Here is a 22,500-nt window from a genome sequence, read left to right as displayed (position 1 = left end):
AGATGGAAAAGGAGAGAAAGGGGAAAGGGGAGAGAGAGAGATGGAAAAGGAGAAAGAGAGAGAGAGAGAGAGAGAGAAGGGAGGGAGAGAAAGTGCCCGCAGCTCTCACCATAGAGGAGACAAAGAGGTCAAGGGAGAGCAGCACACACTGCAGGCACAGTGTCCATATATAAAGTCCTCAGGACCTGAACGTGCTCACACACACACATACACACACTGACCAAATATAACCTCTCTCACACACGTGCAAATCATTACCCCTAAATACAGAAATACAGCAGCTCAGAAGAGCTTATTTGGAACATTAGTGAGTGTGTGTGTATTCTGCTGGTTGGTCAGTCAGTCAGTCAGTCAGTCAGTCAGACAGACAGACAGACAGACAGACAGACAGACAGACAGACAGACAGACAGACAGACATGTCTGTCTGTCTGTCTGTCTGTCTGTCTGTCTGTCTGTCTGTCTGTCTGTCTGTCTGTCTTTATGTAAAGCAGACAATGCTTGGCTATCAAAACACAAAACCCATATCCAGATAAAGAAAGATAAAAAAAAAAACAAAGAAAGGTCATGGAATTCCCCATGAAGGTAATATTTATATTTATATATTTATATATTTTTCAACAAGGTAAACAAAAACAATGCTTGAACATTGTATTTGTGCCCCAAACTACTTCCTCTGCATTAAGATAACATATGGAATGTTAAAAAGGAAGTCTTGTGGGGCCAACTATGATGCTGATAATGGAACTTTCTTGAAAGGGTCTATACAGATGTGTGTCTGCGTGTGTGAGTAAACCTGTGTACAGGAAGGTGCACAGAGGTCAAACTCTGACTAGTATGGACTTCAGCAGATTTGGTAAGAATAATGTATACGGCTTAATGTATGCGACTATGCGTGCACGCAAAAGGGTGTACATCTGAGACAGTGTTTCCCATACATTGACTTATTTGTGGCGGCCCACCACAATATCAACATTGACCACCATACAATGATTTTCCAGGTTGTACTAAATTGTGCTTAAATCTGGTTAGCATCATAACCAAGCTGCGCTAATTTGTTAAAAACTGCTGCATTCAAGTTAATTATGCAAACCTACCACCACAAATATAATTGAATTCTGTGGGAAACACTGTGAGAGCTTTTCTGAACGTTCCTTTCCTGCCTGTGTTTGTGTGTGTACTTGTGTGTGAAAGAGAAAAACAGAGGAGGGAGGGTGTGGGAGAGCATTAAGGGCCGTTCACACCAAGAACCATAACTACAGCGATAACCACCAAAAAATATCGTTCATGCTAATATGAGTGACGACGTCCACACTATCATAAACTATAACGATAATGACATGAAGAACGATATCGTTGGGGATCACTTTTAGAGAGCTTTTGAGAACGATAAAAAGTTGACGGCCAATCAGAACCTATCAAATTTTAGCCATCACATTCATCAACACAAGGAGAGACTTCGCTTATTGTTGGACAGTGTGGATGCTTTTATCCTTAAAGTTATAGTTATCTTTACAGTTATCTTTCCTGGTATGAACGGCCCTTTAGTGTGTCTGTGGGTGAGTGTATGTATATGTGTGTGTGTGTGTGTGTGTGTGTGAGTATGGACATGTGTACATTTGAGTGAGTGTGTGTGTGTGTGTGTGTGTGTGTGAGTATGACGTGTACATTTGAGTGTGTGAGTGTGTGTGTGTGTGTGTGTGTGTGTGTGTGTGTGTGACAGACCTCGGAGTTCTCTGAGGCCATGCTCTTGCGCTGCTGGGTTGACTTCTCCATGGCTTCACTCAGGGACTTGGCGTACTGGACCATGGCCTTCAGCTGGGAGTCCGTCAGAACCCACAGTAGGTCGTCCAGGATCAGAATCAGCTTCGAGGCCACCACGTTACAGTCCTTCACCTGGGGAGATGACCAATCAGGAGGAAGGTTTACTCATTGCACAACACGACCCAATGGCTACTGGTCCGTTCCATATACAGTAATCCATACATCCATCTATACATCCAGAAATTGTTTATGGTACGAGACGCAGACACTACTACTTGAAGATGATCGATCCTTAAACTAAGAACCCAACTCAAGACGTAGAGCTAAAGGAGCTAAGGAATGCTGCTTAAAAGGGATTAGGAATCACATCAACAACATCCACGAACACAACAACAACAAGCAGACGAACACAACAGCAAACATGCTGTTGTCACAGCGGGCTGGAAAGCCAAATGAATGAGGATTTTCATTATCATCACGTCGTCCAATGTAATTACTGCATTTGCCTACAGCTATTCAGAACAACTCTACGCAGATGAGTGAGACAACTGACTGAAGCTCTTGTGTTTGCACACAGTCACAGACACAGACACACACACAGACACACACACAGACATACACAAACACATACACACACAAAGTCCCAAACACCATGCAAACACCCAACCACAGACACCCCCATCATCTCTATTTTTGGGTCTTTGTGGGATACAGAAGATAATGCTTCCATCTATGCTGAATAGACTATGTGTGTGTGTGTGTGTGTGTATGTGGGAAAGGCTTATTGTGCAGAAGCAGACAATGATCTTTACTACCCTCTATTGACAGCTGGGCTCAATGAATGTGTGAATCAGTACAGACTACTAATTATGTGGCGAACGTCACTGTGTATGTGTGTTACTGGGTATAAATGATGTCTGTCCCTATTGTCAAAACTGAATGGTGTGTTTGTGTGTGTTTGCGGGTGTGTGTTTGTGTGTGTGTGTTTGTGTGTGTGTGTGTATCTGTGTTTTGTCATTTGTTTCTCAGATGAGATCAATGGTTGATTGATGAATCAGAAGAGTGATGAGTCTGATGAGACTGTGACTGTGACTCAGTGTGTGCGTGCTGTTGTGACTGATCTTTTACCATACGCATGACTGGACCTGATGCGCTTAGTTCTGGATAGTGGGAGTGTTCATATAGTGTGTGTATGTGTGTGTGTGTATTGTTTACACTTCTCAAGAGTGTGGCTGATGTCAAATTGGCAGGTGATGAAGGGCACATAGTTCTTGAATCATCTTTTTTAGATTGCAGTGTGAGTGTGCGTGTGTGTGTGTGTGTGTGTGTGTGTGTGTGTGTGTGTGTGTGTTGCTCACCCGTCTCTTGAGCGTGACTCGGATCTTCGATTGGTTGGTGATGAGTCTGATGGGCGCGCTCAGGACCTCGTGCTCGCCGCTCTGGATGGCGTCCGCCTCGATGCGGATCATCTGCCAGCTCACCTCCTTAAAGGTCAGCATCTGAAACACACCCCAGAATACGACCGCACACTCCGTCACCCTGGCAACGTCAATCTCAGCCGCACCTCCTCCAGACACTTCAACTCTCGGACAACCTCACAGTCTTGTTGGGAAATGACCAAACACAAAGTCAAAAGGACAGTATAACATGCACTGCACCAGTAGTATATTGATCCTGGATATACCGCACTAGCAAATGTAGTTCCAGGCCAACCACCATTACCATGTTGATGGCATATATAAATAACGATATTTTTCTGTATTCTGCACCGCATGCCTATGTGAATCCATTGCACACTTAATTTAACTATATCATAATTACACTGACTATGGTAAGATGATGTAACACCCGAAGCAGTATTGAGAAGAAGAATGTGTGTGTGTGTGTGTGTGTGTGTGTGTGTGTGTGTGTGTGTGTACCTCCCCGCGGGTTGGGTCCTGTATCCTAGTGAATCTCAGGTCGCTCTGGGCCCAGCTGGTGTTGACGCTGTACACCTGTAGCTGGGAGAGCTCGAAGGAGGCGTTGAAGGCCTTGGCACTGATCCGGATCACTATGGAGTTGATGGACAGAGAGATGCCCTCCACCACCTTCTCCGCAAAGCCATATTCACTGCAGAGAACGGGGGAGAGAGAGAGAGAGAGAGAAAGAGAGAGAGAGGGTAGGAGGTTTAACACGTCTTTATTAAACCATAAAGACCATATAAACTGCATGAAGGGAGAGAGATTATCGTTTAAAACTTCTTTATTGAACCTTCAACCTTCATATGGACCAAGGAGAGAAAGGAGTTCAGAGGGCATGGGTGTGTGTGTGTGTGTGTGTGTGTGTGTGTGTGTGTGTGTGTGACAAGGAAGATGGGGAAGAATAGTGGATACTGAGAGATTTGCAGAAAAAATTGCAGAAATGAAATGAGGATCAGTGTAAGTGATCACTGTGTGTGTGTGTGTGTGAGGGAGAAAGAATGTGTGGTAGACAGACGGGAAGTGAAAGAGACAGACGATGAAAATATCTCACCTTTGACCTGATGCTGTTGCTATGGGAGACGGACCATTTGGTGGGCGGGGCTCGTCACAGGTGCTCATCTCCATCACCACCTTATCCAACGACTGCAAAAGACAGAGAGGTCACCTAAGGTCACTGATGTACCGAGACTGGTTCCACATGAATTGACTAAGGTTAAGTGCAGGACTGTAGTTGGAATGCAAGGTCCAGTCATGATTTCTGCCCTTCCAGATGAGAAGGTGTACGTCTGGGGATATCTCTGAAAGAAATGGGCTTGGTTGTCTCCTAAAACCAGTAATCAGCTGCAGTGATTTCATCCGTCTGGTTTCAATCAGAATCAACTTTGAGCTGTACCATCACTAGTGACTGAACTGGTGTAGAACATTCCAGAACAAGGAATCCAGTGAAAGTTCCCACCACTGATGAAGTGTAATTTCTTTAGTGTTCTCTTTAGAGTTCCATTCCATACATGTGTCTATATGCTAAGTAAAGTCGAAAACCCATAGACATATACTCTGTCCTGCAATGTCTACAAGGGATGTGAGTCAGACTTACCAAGCTTATGGGATGCGTCTTCAGCTTGGTCCATGGGATCTGGGGAGAGAGAGAAGAGGGAAGGGTGTTATTCAACTATCACAAATTCCCAGTTACATCAAGCTCTCACACACACACACACACACACACTCTCACACACACACACACAGACAGACAGAGAGTGAGCGAGACACCAGCTGGTTAGCTCAAGTATGGTGTGGCTGATGCAGATCAGACAGTTTTGCACATTGACATCTGTGAGTTATGACAACTCATATCATGACAGAGGAACAGAAGTCATAACTTTTGCCCAGTCAACTCTGAACAACAAAATGCCACACATTTTTACTAGTAAATCATGTTACCTTACACGTGTGTCTTACCTGTGCACATGTGAAATAGAAACTAAAAGGTGATAAAAACAAAACCATCAAACAAGCGGTCACATAGATTGCAAACTACAACAAACAACATCTCTAGAAAACCCTGTCTGGACACATCTTACGCACTGTATTCTTTGATGCTTACAGTCAAATCACCAAATTTAAACTGCTGTTTGTCTTATCGTATTGCCATTTCATTTCAATCATAGTTCCCCAACAAAAACCTCCCCAGATGATCATCAGGCTAAGACCATGTGCTAGTACTCGTGTCTTCAAGTCACACCTGTGCTATTACACACTGACCATTCAAAACCTCCAGAAGGGTTTTCATGTTCATGCCTCTGAGACGCTCTACTTTGCACAGCACAGACAGCTGTGTGGGAAACAGGCCAGACTTACAAAATCTTCCTGAAATATGTGAACAAGCTGAGGATAATTAAAATTTGGGGCACAGCCAGTAGCCCCACAGCTGAGTAAGGAATGATGTTGTGTGTGTGTGTGTGTGTGTGTGTGTGTGTGTGAGCATCTCTCAAATATTTATTTTCACCACACCCATAATTACTAAAATTAATATTGAGCTTGAGTCAGTACAGCGTGTGTGTGTGTATGTGTGTGAGAGAGAGAGGAGAGAGTTTGTGTGTGCGTGCGTGTGTGTGCGTATGTGTGTGAGAGAGAGAGGAGAGAGTTTGTGTGTGCGTGCGTGTGTGTGCGTGTGTGTGTGTGTGTGTGTGTGATGAAACAGCAGTGAAAGCATGAGGAAGCACGCTCATTATGTCGTCAATCTCCATTGAATACTTTTGCCTCAGAAGGAAGAAAACACACAATGGGAATGAGGAATGAACATGAAATAAGAGAGGAACAGAGAGAGAAGAGCAGGAGAGAAAGACAGAACACAGAGAGATGAGGGAAGGGAAGACATGAAATGAAAGACAGCACAGGAGAGATGGAGTTCCTTTATTGTTTGAAGCCAAAATGGGAACAGAGAGTGTCTGTTTCATAAACACCTGACCTGAATTGAGATTGTGATAAGATGGGTTTATATCAGCTACTGGCTGTTGGCCACCAGCCACAAGCAGTTATCTCTGACAGGAATATTACAGGACTGAAACTGGCATCTTTCCAAACTAGTCTGCAAACCCAGCAACCATGAACAACCACCACGCTGTGCTTTCAGGATGCTTACACAATAGAGAAAAGTCAAAGTCATCACTGAGCATCTCTCTCTCTCTCTCACACACACACACACACACACACACACACACACACACACACACACACACACACACACACACACACACACACACACACACACACACACACACACACAGACACACACACAGACACACACACAGACACACACACACACACACGGTTAATGTTACGTTTTGCCCTGAATGTCAGGTACAGCAAACAGAACAGGTGGTGGGTGGAGAAATACAGATACAAGGAAATGGGCAGGCAAAGATAGTCAAATAGTCAACCTATAAGAAACAAATGTTACACAAGATTCTTGATCAGCAACAATAACACATCCTCAAAGAGATGAAAAGTCTATGATTCCCTGTGTTAAATAAGACAACATATCAAGAAAACCACTTTACAGGTGAAAAGGCAATATCTAGATCCATACGTCATTCCCACTCCCATATTCATTCTACTCCCCGACATGGAGACATGGAATACTTTTTTATGATTGTCTTGTGGGGTGGTTATTAAAGGTATACTAGTATGCAGTTTCAGGTATTGTTGGCGACTCTAGAGCTCCCCCTAGAGTCGCGATATATTTATATTTTACTTTGCCGTTGTAAATAGCCTACTTCTCATGGCTTGTTCCCCCTGTACACAATGACATTGCTTTTGTTGTGGAGGTAAAAGACTAACAACAGGCAAAAACTCAGGTGTCTTCGGGTCGGCAATTCTTGAAGTTGCATTGCTGGTTCTCTCAGTAGCAACATGCTACGGTTATGCTCTATGGCTATCCTAGGTGAACGATTCCCCCTTACAAGTTTGTTTACTGTCAAATTGGCTTCATAGATGTTGTATTAAGGTAAAACTCCTGCAACCCTGTTAACACTGAGGAAGTGGTAAACCTCCAAATAGAAGAGCCTTTTGGCTTTGTATAGTTTGGAGATTGAAGCCCCTGGGCAATTCTCTATCGGGTTTACAACTTCCTCTGGGTTAGCTTACCAAGGTTTCCCACTAAACCACCTACTTGGAATTATGGCCTGGTAAAAACTTTAATTACCTTTCCATATTTTGAATGGTAACCATAACAAGTTTTATAAACGACGGCTGAACAAGGAAGCAGGCTTCACAACAATGCAATCAACTGTAAACAAGCTAACTACCCAGTATTATCACTGTCAGGACCAAAGAAAGAAGTACAATAAACAAGTTGGCTTCTTTTTAAACTGAACCGCTTGTTTCCTTTGCGTGCTATAAAGGCATGACTATTGCCTATAGTGGCAACCGGGTGATAAGCGGGATAGCGGCCTTCAAGGTGTCCCGCTCTACGGAATTAATGGATTTGGCGGAGGAAACTCAACTCCGCTGCGTGTCTTCTTTGCAGTTGTCATTCCTTACTTATGTACACTCACACACTCCATTTATACATACACAGGCAAGACGTCACACAGAGTTAGTGGCACACTTGCTGTATGGCAAAAGGACTATTATTAAGTTGAGTAAATGCATATCAACTGCTTGAGGAAACTGCTTTTTTAGCTGCATCTTCAGGTTGGAGCCTGATGGCCTGTCAGTGTGTGACTCAGAGACGACCAGAGGGACACACCCTGGCCCTGCCCTGCGGTCGTCTGCTGTGTGCCCTGCGCCGTCCACTCCACTCAGTCTTTCTCCCCCTCTCTCTCTTCCTCCTCTCCATCCTTCTTCCCCTCTCTCTCAATCCCTATTCTTTCTCTTCATTCCACTTCAATCTATCTTCCTTCTCTTCATTCCACTCCCACTCTCTCTCAATCTCTCTTCCTCCTCTTCATTCCTTTCCCCCCTCTCTCACAACCTCTCGCTACCTCCTCTTCACCTCTCTCTCAGTCTCTCTCTATTTCTCTCCCTCTCCCTCTCCCTCTCTCTCTCTCTCTCCCTCCCTCCCTCCCTCCCTCCCGTGACTCAGAGCTGCCCACTGCTGACGGGGCATCTGGGCGGAGGGCGGACAGCAGGAGCGAGAGCGACGTCCCTGGATGAGACACGGCTGAGTGGCCATGATGACCTTTCACACAAGGGAGATTAGAGAGAGAGAGAGAGGGAGAGAGGGGGAGGTAGAGAAGAGGGACTGAGGGAGGGAGAGAGAATGAGAAAGAGGGAGAGAAAGAAAGGGAGAGAGAAAAAGAAAAAAAAGGAAAGGGAAGAGGCAGAGCTGGGGAGAAAAAGAGAAAGAGAGGCACAGCACAGTTACAAAGAGAAATAGGGAGAGAAAGAGAGAGATTTGAGAGAGAGAAAAAGCTGCAAAGAAGGAGTGAGAGAGTGGGAGACGAGGGGAGGGAGGGAGAGAGGACGAGAGAGGAGGAGAGAGAGTATGAAAGCCACACGAAAGAGGGGATGCGAGTTACAGAGTGGACAAGATGAGACATAGCATCATAGCAGCAGGAAGGGAAAGACAGGGTCAGGAAGTTGGACAGCCAGAGAGCCTGAGGACATGCTCAGAGAGAAAGTGACAAGAGGGTGGGAGTAGGAGGAAGTCTCAGCCAGTGACAGAGAGGGAGAGAGGGAGAGAGAGAGAGAGAGAGAGAGAGAGAGAGAGAGAGAGAGGTGTAGAGAAAACAGAAAGCAATGAAGAGCAGAAGGTCTAGCTGTGTCCAATGTGTCCAGTTGACACACAGCCAGAGAGGTTGCACAGGCGCAGAGGTGTGTGCTGCTGACTGATCTGGACCACCGCCAAATAACACCACTCTCTCACTCTCTTCATCTCTCTCTCACTCACTTCATCCCCCTCTCTCCCTCTCTTCATTCCTCTCTCTCCCTCTCTTCATCCCTCTCTCTCCCTCTGTTCAGCTCTCTCCCTCTCTCTCACTCTCTTCATCCCCATCTCTCTCTCACTCTCTTCATCTCTCTCTCTCTCTATCTGGCTATAGATGTTTCTCTCCCTTGACCGTCCACTGCATTGCATTACCTCTTCTCACATTAACATCAACAACAACAACAACAAAACAGGCACATAAACAGATTGCACAAGACACATTTTCACACCCACACAGGCAATTAAACAGCTGAGGGTGACAGTCTCCAACCTCTCTTCACATGCACATGCGCGCGCACACACACACACACACACACACACACACACACACACACACAATGCATACACGTGGGCATGCACACAAACACACACGCAAACACACACACAAACACGCAAACACACACGCGCACACTGCACACATGTGGGCATGCACACAAACACACACGCAAACACACACAAAAACACACAGACGCACACGCGCACACACGCACACACACACCATGACTCTGAAAGCCAAACCCCTTCAACTGAACCCCTGTTACGCAACATGCCCAGTATCATGGTCAGGTGTCAGAGTGAGGGATGTGCAGTGATGTCAGAGAGACAAAGAGATAGAGAGGGGGAGAGAGGGAAGAAAGAGATGAGAGAGAGAGCTAGAGCAAGAGAGAGAGAGAGAGAGCGAGGGAGGATGAGGCAGAGAGAGAGAGGAAGCAGCAGCTAACTGCCACTTGGGTTAAAACAATCACGCTGAGTCCAGTGATGCTCATTTACGTCACTAAGAGTTTTTCTCTGAGGAAGGCCGGGGGCGATGCTGACATCAGCGTCTGTGGAAGGAGGACAAACTCAGTGTGTGTGAATGTGTGTCTGTGTGTGTGTGTGTGTGTGTGTGTGTGTGTGTGTGTGTGTAGGAGAGAGTTTCTGTGTGTGTGTATAATAAAGAATAAATAATTAGTTGAATGGAAGCAAGGTGAGAAAGGAGAAGGCAGAGAGAGGGTGCTAGAGCAAATCAGAACTCCTGCAGCATCAGCAGCTACTCTGACAGCAACTATAATGAGCTTCATCCAGGGCATATCTGGAGAGAGAGGAGAGAGAGAGGAGAGAGAGAGAGAGAGAGAGAGAGAGAGAGAGAGAGAGAGAGAGGGGAAGAGGGAGGGTGCCAAGGACCCATTCCTCTCCAAAGTGTAAATACTCACACAACTCAAAGCCCACACACACACACACACACACACCTCCATCCATCCATCCGTCGTCCTATTCGTTCTCTCACACACCCCCACATGTACTACACCCTTCTCCATCAGCCCACTCTGTGACACATACACACAATCAGCAATCAGAACACCTACATCCAGGCACCTCCAACGCACAAACCAACCTGGCGCGCACACACACACACACACACACACACACACACACACACACAGCCCACACACACACACAGCCCACAGTTATAGTGACCTCATTACCGAAACCATTCTGTCTTGATTTGCATGCATGCATGCGTGTGTGTGTGTGTGTGTGGGTGTGTGTTAGAGTCAGGCATTCTCCTCATCGACTACATTGATTCAAAAGGTGTCTGCATAACAGATGGGCTGGTCTACTGCAGCCAAGAGGGGGGGGGGAAGAGAGAGAGAGAGAGAGAGAGAGAGAGAAAGAAAGAAAGATAATATGAGGAATGAGAGAGGCATCTTCTCATGAACACACACCTGATGAGAGAAGAGATGAGACAAACAGATGAAGGATACCTATCACCAGAGAGAAAGAGATGGAGGTGGAGGAGAGAGGGAGGGAGGGAAAGACAAGTAAAGGCACTGCAGTGTGTGCTGTCCTTAAGGCAAGGCCAGGCAGCTGGTGAATCAGAGGATGGTCAGCACGGCATGGTGTGTGTGTGTGTGTGTGTGTGTGTGGTGTTGATACTGCGGCTTGCTGAACTCTTTAAGAGAGCACAACGCACTGCAGTGGTGGGTGTTCCAAGCCTCAAAGTCCAGGAGAGCTATGGGGAAAGCAAGCGCATCATGTATGCAGTCTGTGAATACACTTTAGCTGCAGCACAAGGCTGTGCCTCGTCTCCGAGATACTTTCATAGCATTCTGCACTGACCACTGACTGCTGTCGGAAGTGAACGAATTCATGGAGATTGTTAGAAATTCTGCACGCCTACTTATGAAATGATATGGTGTTATATGGACATTTATGAGGACTTCATATATACTGTAGTCTAATTGCCTATTTTCAAACCTTAAGCATACCAGCTCACGCCTGAATTCAGGCACGGTGCCTGAACACTATAAGCCCTGTGTATGGCTCTCCAAAATGGCAAATTGGTCCCAGATCATTTCTTCAATAAGGTTCAAAATTGGTTTAATGGGACTGTTTTAAAGGGTCGGCATGATTAAAGAAAGAAAAGAGAGGCGTGGTCATTGCTATAGTGAAAATAGCTTTTTAATAATAAGTATTAGTACTATACATTTAATCCTGCATAGCTAGGCAATGAACCCTGTGATGGTGAAGAGGGTGATACAAGCTTTTACACTCACACTCACTCATACTTATGATAACGATTGTAAATTAACAATCTGCTATGAGGATTGTGGCAACAGCCCTGGTGGGCATTTATCATCATGAAGGCGATAATAATAACGATGACCAATATGAGGACACTAATGATGATGGTCACAATTGAGCAGGCCAGCAACCAACACGGATAAGACGTCTATTGATGACAAAGCCTCTTCTAGAGATGCTAGAGGTGCAGGAGCAGGAGGAGGAGGGAGAGGAGGAGGAGGTGAGGGGAAGAGGAGGAGAAACAGATAGAGAAAGGAGAAAGAAGAGGAGTGGGGGGGGAGAGAAAGAGGAGAAGGAGGGGGAGGTGGAAAACGAGAAAGCTGATAAGGAGGAGAAAGGGAGGAGAGGAGAAGGAGGAGAGGAGAAGGAAGAGGAGGAGGAGAAGGATGAGGAGAAAGGGGAGGAGAGGAGGAGGAGGAGAAGGATGAGGAGAAAGGGGAGGAGAGTAGGAGGAGGAGAAGGATGAGGAGAAAGGGGAGGAGAGGAGGAGGAGGAGGATTTGAAGAAGGTGGAGAAAGAGGAGGAGGAGCAGGAGTGCTTACCCGTATGGCGGCCTTGTTGCAGAAGACCTTGTTGATGGCCAGCCAGGTGGGCAGGTCCAGCATGTTCTGCAGCACCTCCTCATCTAGCTCCAGGTTGGTCAGCTGACCCTCCCCTTTGAGCGTGCTCAGATTGATCTTATCCGGGGACAGGTTCTTGGCAAACCTGCAGACAGAGGGAGACCGAGAGATAAATGATGGGAGTGGTGGCTGGGGTACTGAGATTGAGGGAGCAAGAGAAAGATAAAGGAAAGATCAGAAAGAGGCGGCAGACAGAGAGAGAGAGAGAGAGAGAGAGAGAGAGAGAGAGAGAGAGAGAGAGAGAGAGAGAGAGAGAGAGAGAGAGAGAGAGAGAGAGAGAGAAGGTAAAAGATGTACCCTGGCAAAGAGAGGAGAGGGAGAAGTGTTTCCTTGCATGCATATCTGTCTACATATTATGAGCACATCATCATGAAAGTTAACTTAACACAGCAAGGGGAGCTCCCTTGCATAACCAGTGTTTCTGTGTCCTACAGGTGGTGTGAGCTACCAGGTCATTCCATCCCACCCTGACACACAACTGACGCAAGAGTTGGTCTTTGGACATATAAAAATAACAAATGTGTGCGGCTGTGTGTGTTTGTGGGTGAAAGAATCTGTGGATATTGGTCTCGGAGGGGAAAGACAAAATGTAGTGCACAAATATGAGTGGATGTAACTGCACGTTTGAGTGTATCTTCATATTGGCCAAAGGCTTTAAACCATCCAGTATGTGTGCTATCAACCTATCGATTTCAGGGAGTTGTGTAAATATGTGTGTGCATGTGTGCGTATGTGTGCGTGTGTGTGTGTGTGTGTGTGTGTGTGTGTGTGTGTGTGTGCAAGCTGATCTATGTGTGTTTAGAGGGAAGTATCGCCATTAGCCAGATCTCAAATACTCACTCACAAACCCCAGTACTTTGTGCATTCATCTGTGTGAATGTGCATGTGTGAGAGGTACCAAGTCAGTGCAATGTTCAAGTGCCTGGCTATGTGGAGGCAGTATCTGCCAATCGTCCAAAGCTCATACACTCCCCCATCCTCGTCCATGGCCCCGTCTTTCTCTTCATGGCCTGTATTTGACTGTGGAGTTAATGGTTTACCTGCTGGATTCCTGAAAGGTCATTAGCCTTTGAGGCTACATGTTGGGCTGCTCCCCCCCCCTGCCCTACAATCTGTGCTTTGCACGGGTCAGATAAGCACACTAATTTCCCCTACCGTTCACACACAAAGCACAAAGGCTCTCATACATCACTTTCCTAGCTAGGCTACATCACAGATACGAAGAGCTTTCAAACTCAAAAATGCACAAAACATATATAAAGGAAACATTATGCTTCTGTACAGTTACTGATTCTGTTTCTTTGACTAGTTATCTTCATAGTTATTGTTCCTGTTGTGAACAGCCCTTTAATTTGCATTAAGAAGTAAAAATGAAGTAAACAAATTCTCTTAATGAATTTGCTCTACATGAAGTAAACAAATTCTCACAAAAACGAATTCTCTTAAGTAATTTATCTTTTTACGGAAACGAGCACCATCACTAATGTTTCCCGACCAAATACAGATGGTCTCTCCCACACACACAGTGTCTGTGTGGGCGTGTGGCAAATGTACAGGTAAGTTATCAGATGATAATGTAAGCAAGAGGATGAATTCCGTTCCAATAGTGGTTTACAGTCGAATATGGCCGCCACTGCACGAGAGAGTCGGAACTTATCTACGCTCAAGAGATTGGCCTCACTTGGGGAATTTCCATAAGAACATGTGTTGGCAGACAGTCCGTATGCTGCCAAGACAGACAAGCCAGTGGGACTGTCCAGAATCATAGACAGGCTACCTGAGTCTCCCACACATTCTCAGAAGCGAAAAGGAACAAGGACAGCGCTGATGCTGGTAGCAGATTCTCCATTCTCAAATGTAGGTCAAATGTGTAAAGTGTATGGGTTTGGGTTAGTTGGCCTTTCAGTTGGGCAAAATGGCCTGTGAAAAAAAAACCCGCCTGTGTACGCCTAATGTAGGTCATGTATGCACCTGTCTGTCTGAGAGCAATTTAATGACTGTGAGTGAGTTGAATCTAGGCTATGTATTTTATGGACATTATAAAGGCTACCTGCGGCTACTAATGTTTAGTTTCACACATTTTTGGTGGTGCACAAGGACCATCGGAAGTAGTTAGGCCCACACACCTGGCATTCAGTAAATGAAAGTAGTTAAATGGGAGGAGAATTATAAAAGCTTCCCACATTCACGCCCATTTTCGTATTTCCACGACTGCAGTATTTCTCACTGCAGTCTCTGTTGAAAGCTACGCAACGATGTCTCTGACACAAGCACAGAGGACAGAAACTCATAAAACAAACGCCCTCAGTGTGCAATAGAAGGCAATTGAAGTATAAAGCGTCTGATAATCCATCAAATAAAGGCCCGCTCCTGACTACACATTAGCCAGGCAAGGCAGGAGGCTTGCCACTCTTGAAGTGTCTCAAATTGAACTGGGGGAGAAAAGTCTGAAATGTAATAAATGTGGTAATTAATGGAGATGACTCATAGATAGGCCCAGTGGATCTAAGAACCACAGCGCTACATTCAGGGCGGCGCTGGTGAGTAACCATGAAGATAAGCGTGAAGAGAAAGAAGTGGAGTCGACTTTTCCTAGAGTGTGTAAGGAGAGCAGTAAACGGTTCAAGTTCAACGTAGAGAAAGATATAGGGGGGGCAGTTGCCGCATGCCGGCAGAAGAAACTTTCACAGTGTGAGTGAACACACACACACACACACACACACACACACACACACACACACACACACACACACACACACACACACACACACACACACACACACACACACACACACACACACACACACACACACACACACACACACACACACACACACACACACACACACACACCTCAACTAAGCCGCAGCAGTTCTGCAACACATAGAACACACCCTGTGTGTCTCAGGGCTGGAAGCCTCCACTGTTTGCAAGGACACTGGTAGTTGTGGTAAGACATCACGCATCCCATTACTGGACTTTGCTGGAGGTCTAAAGGTTGATATTGGAGATATCTCCAATATCAGGGTATGTCTCAGATCCTGAGGATAATGCAGGCTTGTCAACATCCAGTCATTTGGCCAGTCATCCAGTCATTTGGCCGAACAGAGAAGACTGTCCCTGACCCCAAGTGATCCAGCAAAGGGCTATAAACTCCTTTTTTTTCCATTATTGGCTGAAGTCAGCACGCCATTGCTTCATACGAGTAATTTATGTTGACATAGATTTAGTCCACCACTGACATCCGCATCTGCTGAATGGGCCAGTCTACACTAATAAGCTGTTGACTGTAAACCAGCCTGCCATTAGAGAGCGCAGCCAAGGTCATGGCTTTGTTTCCCTAACGTCTCTGAGTACAGCAACTCAGCAACAGTCATTACTATGGGGCAAGTAATATGCCACCTCAGTGCAAATATGCATTAAGCTGCACTGAGTCTAATAGGTGGTAAGGGGTACTCTAGGAATAATAAAAAGGTGTTGCGCACTCTGGTGCCATATGTAGCCTATGTTATTTTACTGATGACGATTTGGCCCTAAGGCCTTCTTCAGAACAAAAATAAGCAAACTACACATCAGAAACAAATGTATTAAAGTTAGTACACACAGGGAATTTGTTTCCTGTCGATAGCACCGGTGATATATATACAGGCAATATACAATACAACACATTGACAATGGTTAAGCAAAGCGCACTGCCTCACTGACTGTGCCACTACTAGTGATGTGTGTTTCTCTCTCTCCCTGTCTGTCTCTCCCCGAGACACTGGCAACCCAGCTAATCTTGTTTACTCCGTAATCTCACACTTAGCAGAAATGAGCCAGCCGCCTGAAATACAAGGGGGCAATTAGAAGATCAAAGCTTAACACACACACACACAGGTAGATACGTTCCATCCATACACACCATGCAAATATGACTATGGCACTACATTTAAGCAAAATAATTGAATAGGAGATGCAGAGAGAGAGAGAGAGGGAGGAAGAGAGAGAGAGAGAGAGAGAGAGAGCTCCATTCCAGCCTACTCATCAGTGTGCAAAATGCCACAAAACCATGTCTATGGGCCTACATAATACATAAACAACGACATGGCTCATGTTATTTAACATGCCTTCTGCTGCTACACAGGCTACAACAAACGTGGTCAAACAAGTCGTGGCAGGGTGATCAAATGACAGGAGAGAGAGAGAGAGAGAGAATGAGAGAGAGAGAGAGAGAGAGAGAGAGAGAGAGAGAGAGAGAGACTGAGGCCAAAAGAGAGCAAAAGAGAGCCACGTCACAGACACACAGTGAATGAGCAGTTGGGGAGGGAGTCCAGTCCACAGCAGCATACGCCGGCAGCCAGAGGATCCTCCTCCCATTCAGTCAGACACTCCAGAGGAAAACATGATGTCAGAGGAGGACAGAGTTCTGCCATCTAGAAACTCACTGCTGTTCTTGCCCCTGTCTCTCTCTCTCTGTCTCTCTCTCTCTGTCTCTCTCTCTCTGTCTCTCTCTCTGTCTCTCTCTCTGTCTCTCTCTCTCTCTCTCTCTCTCTCTCTCTCTCTCTCTCTCTCTCTCTGTCTCTCTCTCTGTCTCTCTCTCTGTCTCTACCTCTCTCTCTACCTCTCTCTCTACCTCTCTCTCTCTCACACAACCATTCCATAGGTTGTCTTTGGACCGTCTCTTTCTCTTCCCCTTTAACAACAGCAACAACATATAGGGAAATAAGGGGGTGGGGAAATGAGAGACAAAGAATGGAGAAGTGACAGGGTGCATGTAATGAAAGAAACAGACACATTTAGATCAAGAGCGAAACAGGACACCCCTGAGAGAGAGAGAGAAAGAGAGACACAGAGAATGATGGGGAGAAAAGGAGTGATAGAGAGAGAGAAGGTAGAGGGATAGAGATGATACAATAGAGGGAGGGTAGGTGATGGAAACCCAAAGAGAAAGAGAGAGAGAGAGAGAGACCATTGAAGGTTCCTGTCTGAATTATTGAAGAGCACAGAGTGCCAACCTCTCCACAAACACAGTGTGACGTACAGCAGAGGTCTCTGAATGAGGCTACACACACACACACACGATGTAGATGATGTACACACACACACATTATGCAGACACAGCCATATACGGACACACACATGGCCAGACTCCACAGTCACGTCACCAGCCCTGGGCTGTTAAATATTTATCCCCACACACTTGCTGCCGCTATCGAGTGTCAGCCCTCCATCAGACCCCGGCAAGGCCAAGGCAACACTCCCAGCCCTGCATCCCAGAGACGGGACACGCAGGCAGGGCACGCTCCCACAAACCCCCCCCCTGCAAACACCTACCCAGGGAACGCCTAAATGGAGAGGTGTGTGTGTGTGGGGGGTGGGGGTGGGGGGGGGGGTGGGGGGGGGGTGACGTGAGGCGTATCCAAGGGCAGCCTGTCAAGTACATAACCTTATCACAGAGTCTGACTGCATACTGTTCTGACAGGAAATAATAGGCCAAAACTGAACTGACTTTGACAAGTCAGAAAAAAGTCATCAAGTCACGGTGACGCATTACATTTGATGGATCAAATTCAGGACTCAAAGTTAACTTTTAGAAGTGGTTAAAAGTGGGTGCCATCTTGGCAACCAGGCATGAGGTTTTGGTTGCCACTTTTAATAATTTGGTAGCCAAGGGTAACCATTAATGTCGAGTCCTGATCAAATTAATTAATTCTTTTGATGAATGAATTTTTGATGAATGATTTTTCAACCACGTGGACTTAGAAGCCCCGAGGATAGAGGGTGACAGAACATTGATGAGCTTCTATTAGGAACGTTCCTCCAAGTTCTAATTTGCCATTATGGCTGAGCCTCTGACTCAGGCGGAGGAGAGGAGGCGATGCCCGTAGCCCATGAGAGTGCAATAAAACACCGTTTTCCAGCGGAGGAACTGAACTAGACAAACAGCTGATAGTTGCATGGTTTTAAGAGAGCTTGGTTAATTCAATTTATGGCTACAACAGCAAACTAAAGCAAAGATTAGCCTAACAGCAAACACTCTTGCCTTCCAAGTATGAATAGCCTTTTTTTCCACTCAGAAAGAGCCATTGCCTAATAAGTCTTTTTCATCTCTTGCCTATGGCGGATGTTGTCTGCAACAGAGAGCCATCTTCCACCATTCACACAACAGTTCTGTGGCAATGAGTCGGCACGCACGCACGCACACACACCCACACACACACACACACACACACACACACACACACACACACACACACACACACACACACACACACACACACACACACACACACACACACACACACACACACACACACACACACACACACACACACACACACACACACACACACACACACACACACACACACACACACACACACACAGACACAGACGCGCACACACAGGAGAGGAGAGTACAGTGTAATGCTATTACAAAACCCAATGAACTTCACCATCCACTTCTCTTTATTGAAAGCTCAGTTTTTCCTCTGGAATGTAATAACCAGTTTAAAAGAGGCAATAAGGTGCACTGACCCCATTTTACCCCATTTGTCCTGTAACCTGAAACCAGCAAGGATGCAATAACAGTGATCCATGCACATTAAAAAGGCTTGGTCATGCAAAAATAAAGTTACCCAGAAATGTGGCATTCTCCTGTGAAGGAAAGTATGCTAAATTACTGTGTAAAATGAGTAGGCCTGTAACTACTAAGCATTAAGCCTAAGTATATAAACCAAGGAAGTCCAATTGGCTTAGTTCTGGTTGAACCCACCGCTTTGCCTCGTCTCTAAGACTCGCTATTTACCTCACATTCCCAGCCAGCTAAAAAGACTGTGTACATCTAACCATTCAGACAAACAACAAACAAACAAACAAACATGCAATGAGAATGCAATGAGAAAGAGTGTGTGAGAGCAACAGCGCCTAAGGGAAGACAAAGAGCCAAGTGTCTCGACACACCCTCATCCTCACACTATGTGTCGATCCAGATAGCACACTTCAGAGCACACAATGACATGGAGCAGAGGACTGAGGTCAGAGCCGGAATTTTCCTCACATTCCAGAGTCGCAGTGCGGAATCTGCATCAGAATTCCCTTCCCCTTCAGGAAGCTACTGGGAAGAAACTACGTGGAAACAGAAGAACCCAGAAGTCCCAGCATTGAAACCAGTGATTTCACAACACAATGGCACACGGGAAGAGTGTTGCTGTCTCCACAGTGAAAGACTGTCTAGCAACTGACAAACAGAACAGCTTTAGCCACCCTGAGGCCAATTAGGCTAAAGGATCCCTCTGTCTTTCCAATAAGGGACCATTAAGTCCAAACTCACACACGTATGCGCACACACACACACACACACACACACACACACACACGCACACACACACACGCACACACTTCCAGTAAAATGTCAAAGTCTTCACCAACACATTCATGCAGTATTAATGCCTCACTGTCAGAATGCTTCAAGTGAGTCTGACATCCATCCACCTCTTATGAAGGACAGGCACAGACAGGCTTTCAGAAAACTGAACAAACTAACAGAGACAGATAGGCTATAGAGCAAGAATATCAGGTTGGGGGGGGGCTTTCTAACACAGACAAACCAATAAATTGATCAGAAACAGCCTCCTCTGATCTACAGAGAACAGCTTAGAGATTACACATTTCATTTACAGCAATCTGAACTGATGCTTGAACAACATGTGACATGCTTTAACTTGATAAGGGTTTTAAGTAGATCCTTCAGCACCCACTAAGACTAGTGTCCCTCTCTGCCACCCATAACCACTCGACAGCATTCTAATGTGCACTCATTCTGCCCACGCAGTACGTCAGGTTACAGTGTTTCGATCGGCATGTCACCGCATTGCCCGGGCTTTATTCAAAGACCGAATGCCTGAGAACCCCAACACACACCAGCTCCAAGCGATCCATAAAGTGCATAAATACACACCACGCACACACACGCATAAACACACACACACACACACACGCGCACACACACACACGCACACACACACACACACACGCACACACGCGCACACACACACACGCACACACACACACACACACGCACACACGCGCACACAGTAATGGGAACAGACAAGAGTTATTGATAATACTGACAAACGGGGCAGCGGAGGAGACCAGAAGGACAGCTCCACTGAGAGCAAAATGAAAAGCGGTCATCTCACCTTACATGGTGTGTGTGTGCCTGGGTGGGTGCTGTCTATGGTGGTTTGCATTGGGCATAGCATGGCAAGGAGCTGGATAACACTAATGTTAACACTAATGTGCTTTGACCTCAAAGAATGCTACTTGACTGGAGAGGCCTAACATCATCGCTCATCGTCTTAGCCCAGCTGCTAAAATGCCAGCACACCCACAGCTAAAGCTGCTAGCCTTTCTAGCTGTGGGTGTGTATACAAACAATACCGCCGTGTGTGTGTGTGTGTGTGTGTGTGTGTGTGTGGTTTTGTTCCCTTAGAATCCAGGCCAATCTGCAGGCACTTCGCTTATGAATTTCCATGCTCATGCGGAGATTTTTCCAAATATGTCAGCACAGGAGTATTTTTTGCTGATCGGCATTAGGTCTACCAGCAGTAACAAGCCTCACAGACATCCAGAGCCTTTCTTACATCACGTCTTTCTTACAACATGTCTGAGTGCTACCTGAAACTAGGTAATAGGTTACACCCAACACCACATACAACTCCATGTTTTGATCACAAACATAATTTCTCAAAATATTTATAAGGCAGCATTGTCCCTGTTCTCCACAATAGCAAAAAGACACGGATAGACCATGCAGGCATGTGTGCATAATGTGATATCTCAGTCTAGAGTCATTTGAATGATCTGTTCAAAGAAAAATATTAATCTACCAAAAATCTGCAATCTCTTGATGTTGACACAGCCTCAAATGCAGCCACGATGCTAGAAGAAAAACCTTATTCTCTACATTGTGTTGCTACCTTCAACAATGATTACTGTTGAGGAATAAACAATGGATGACGTTGTCCCTCTCCTGAGGCATGGAGAGGTGGTTGTGACTAAGCGAGGCTTCCCCACTAGGCCCCAACCTGAGGCCCAGCTGGTGGGCGCTTAACAGAGCTACACGTGGGATTCACTGGGGACCTCCATTAGGGGTCGATGGGAGTCTCCGCTAGCCTGTTTTCCCAGTCTTTTCCACAGTCCAAACCCCTTTGTTCTTTTTTCCCTCTTTTCATGGATGACACGACACCTTTTTTGCTTGTAAGTGGTGGTGGTGGTTGTGCAAAACTGTGGCACTCGGTGCAGTAAACTTGGAAAGTACATGTTAAACCGCACACACAAACACACCCACTGATGGTAGATATGCTGACTGATCAATGAGTCACAAAGCAAAACGCACTAGATCGACTCAGGTATTCATGCTGCTTAACTGACTGACACCTTATCACAACAATCACCATTTGTCATTGTGCACTGCAAACAGATTCCATGTGTTTCACCTGTGGTTTGCCCTACATGCTAACCTTTCCTACAAGTTTCTCTATTCAGTCAGTCACTCACTGACTAAAACCATAAGTAGGTGACAAATTACTGAGATTTGTTGTTTAGTCGAGGTGCCAAATGATGTTCTGCAATTCAGCATTTCCGTCTGATGGCTACATCCACAGCCATTCAAAATAAAATTAGGGCATTTGCAATCACCTTTCCTCTGGTGTACAAAAGCAATAAATAATGCAGAATTGCAGAGGTGGCACTACCGTAAACAATGGGAACAACATTGCCATGGACTGCTCTCCATCCCAAAAGACAAGGTTGTTATTGATCATGCACACGGCTCTTTAGCAGAGATGGCTTAGGCTACCTCAAAGTGATGCAGAGAACAAGAGGGTGAGGTCGTGTGTGTTTGTGTGGAGTGAGTGAGGGAGAGAGAGAAGGTGTTAAAACCGCCTTGACGTAGCATGTCAGGTGGAGTTTCCAGCTTAGGAAGGCATGGCGATTTCTAGTCCCTAATATGCAATCACTTCATTGGGGCACGCACAGAGACAACAGCACTGACGTCATGGGGAAAACAGGGGTGCTAGTGCTTTTACCTTTGGCTGAATCACCGCACACTGAACCACCTAACGTACAGAAGCTGACGTTGACTAGTTCGACAACAGAATTAAACTTTAAGGGTACTCTCTT

The 22,500-nt window shown here is 45.8% G+C and overlaps 1 protein-coding gene across 1 annotated transcript in view; it reads right to left on the bottom strand.

Annotated features, from left to right (window-relative positions):
- bltp3b (bridge-like lipid transfer protein family member 3B) overlaps window positions 1-22,500 on the bottom strand; it is a 47,661-nt gene that overhangs the window by 24,100 nt on the left and 1,061 nt on the right. Inside the window, exons 2-7 of the mRNA XM_076296679.1 lie at window positions 12,256-12,418; window positions 4,817-4,855; window positions 4,274-4,365; window positions 3,682-3,871; window positions 3,121-3,261; window positions 1,724-1,894 (exon numbers count right to left, since the gene is read on the bottom strand). Of these exons, the coding sequence (XP_076152794.1) occupies window positions 1,724-1,894; window positions 3,121-3,261; window positions 3,682-3,871; window positions 4,274-4,365; window positions 4,817-4,855; window positions 12,256-12,418 (796 nt within the window). The remainder of the gene's footprint in view (window positions 1-1,723; window positions 1,895-3,120; window positions 3,262-3,681; window positions 3,872-4,273; window positions 4,366-4,816; window positions 4,856-12,255; window positions 12,419-22,500) is intronic.

The sequence above is a fragment of the Alosa pseudoharengus genome, unplaced genomic scaffold (genome assembly GCF_046254945.1).
Source record: "Alosa pseudoharengus isolate Yale_2024_CS ecotype anadromous, Long Island Sound unplaced genomic scaffold, YU_APseudo_1.1 YU_APseudo_1.1_scf_20, whole genome shotgun sequence".
Lineage (NCBI taxonomy): Eukaryota > Metazoa > Chordata > Actinopteri > Clupeiformes > Clupeidae > Alosa > Alosa pseudoharengus.
This window is presented reverse-complemented; position numbering and strand designations above follow the sequence as displayed.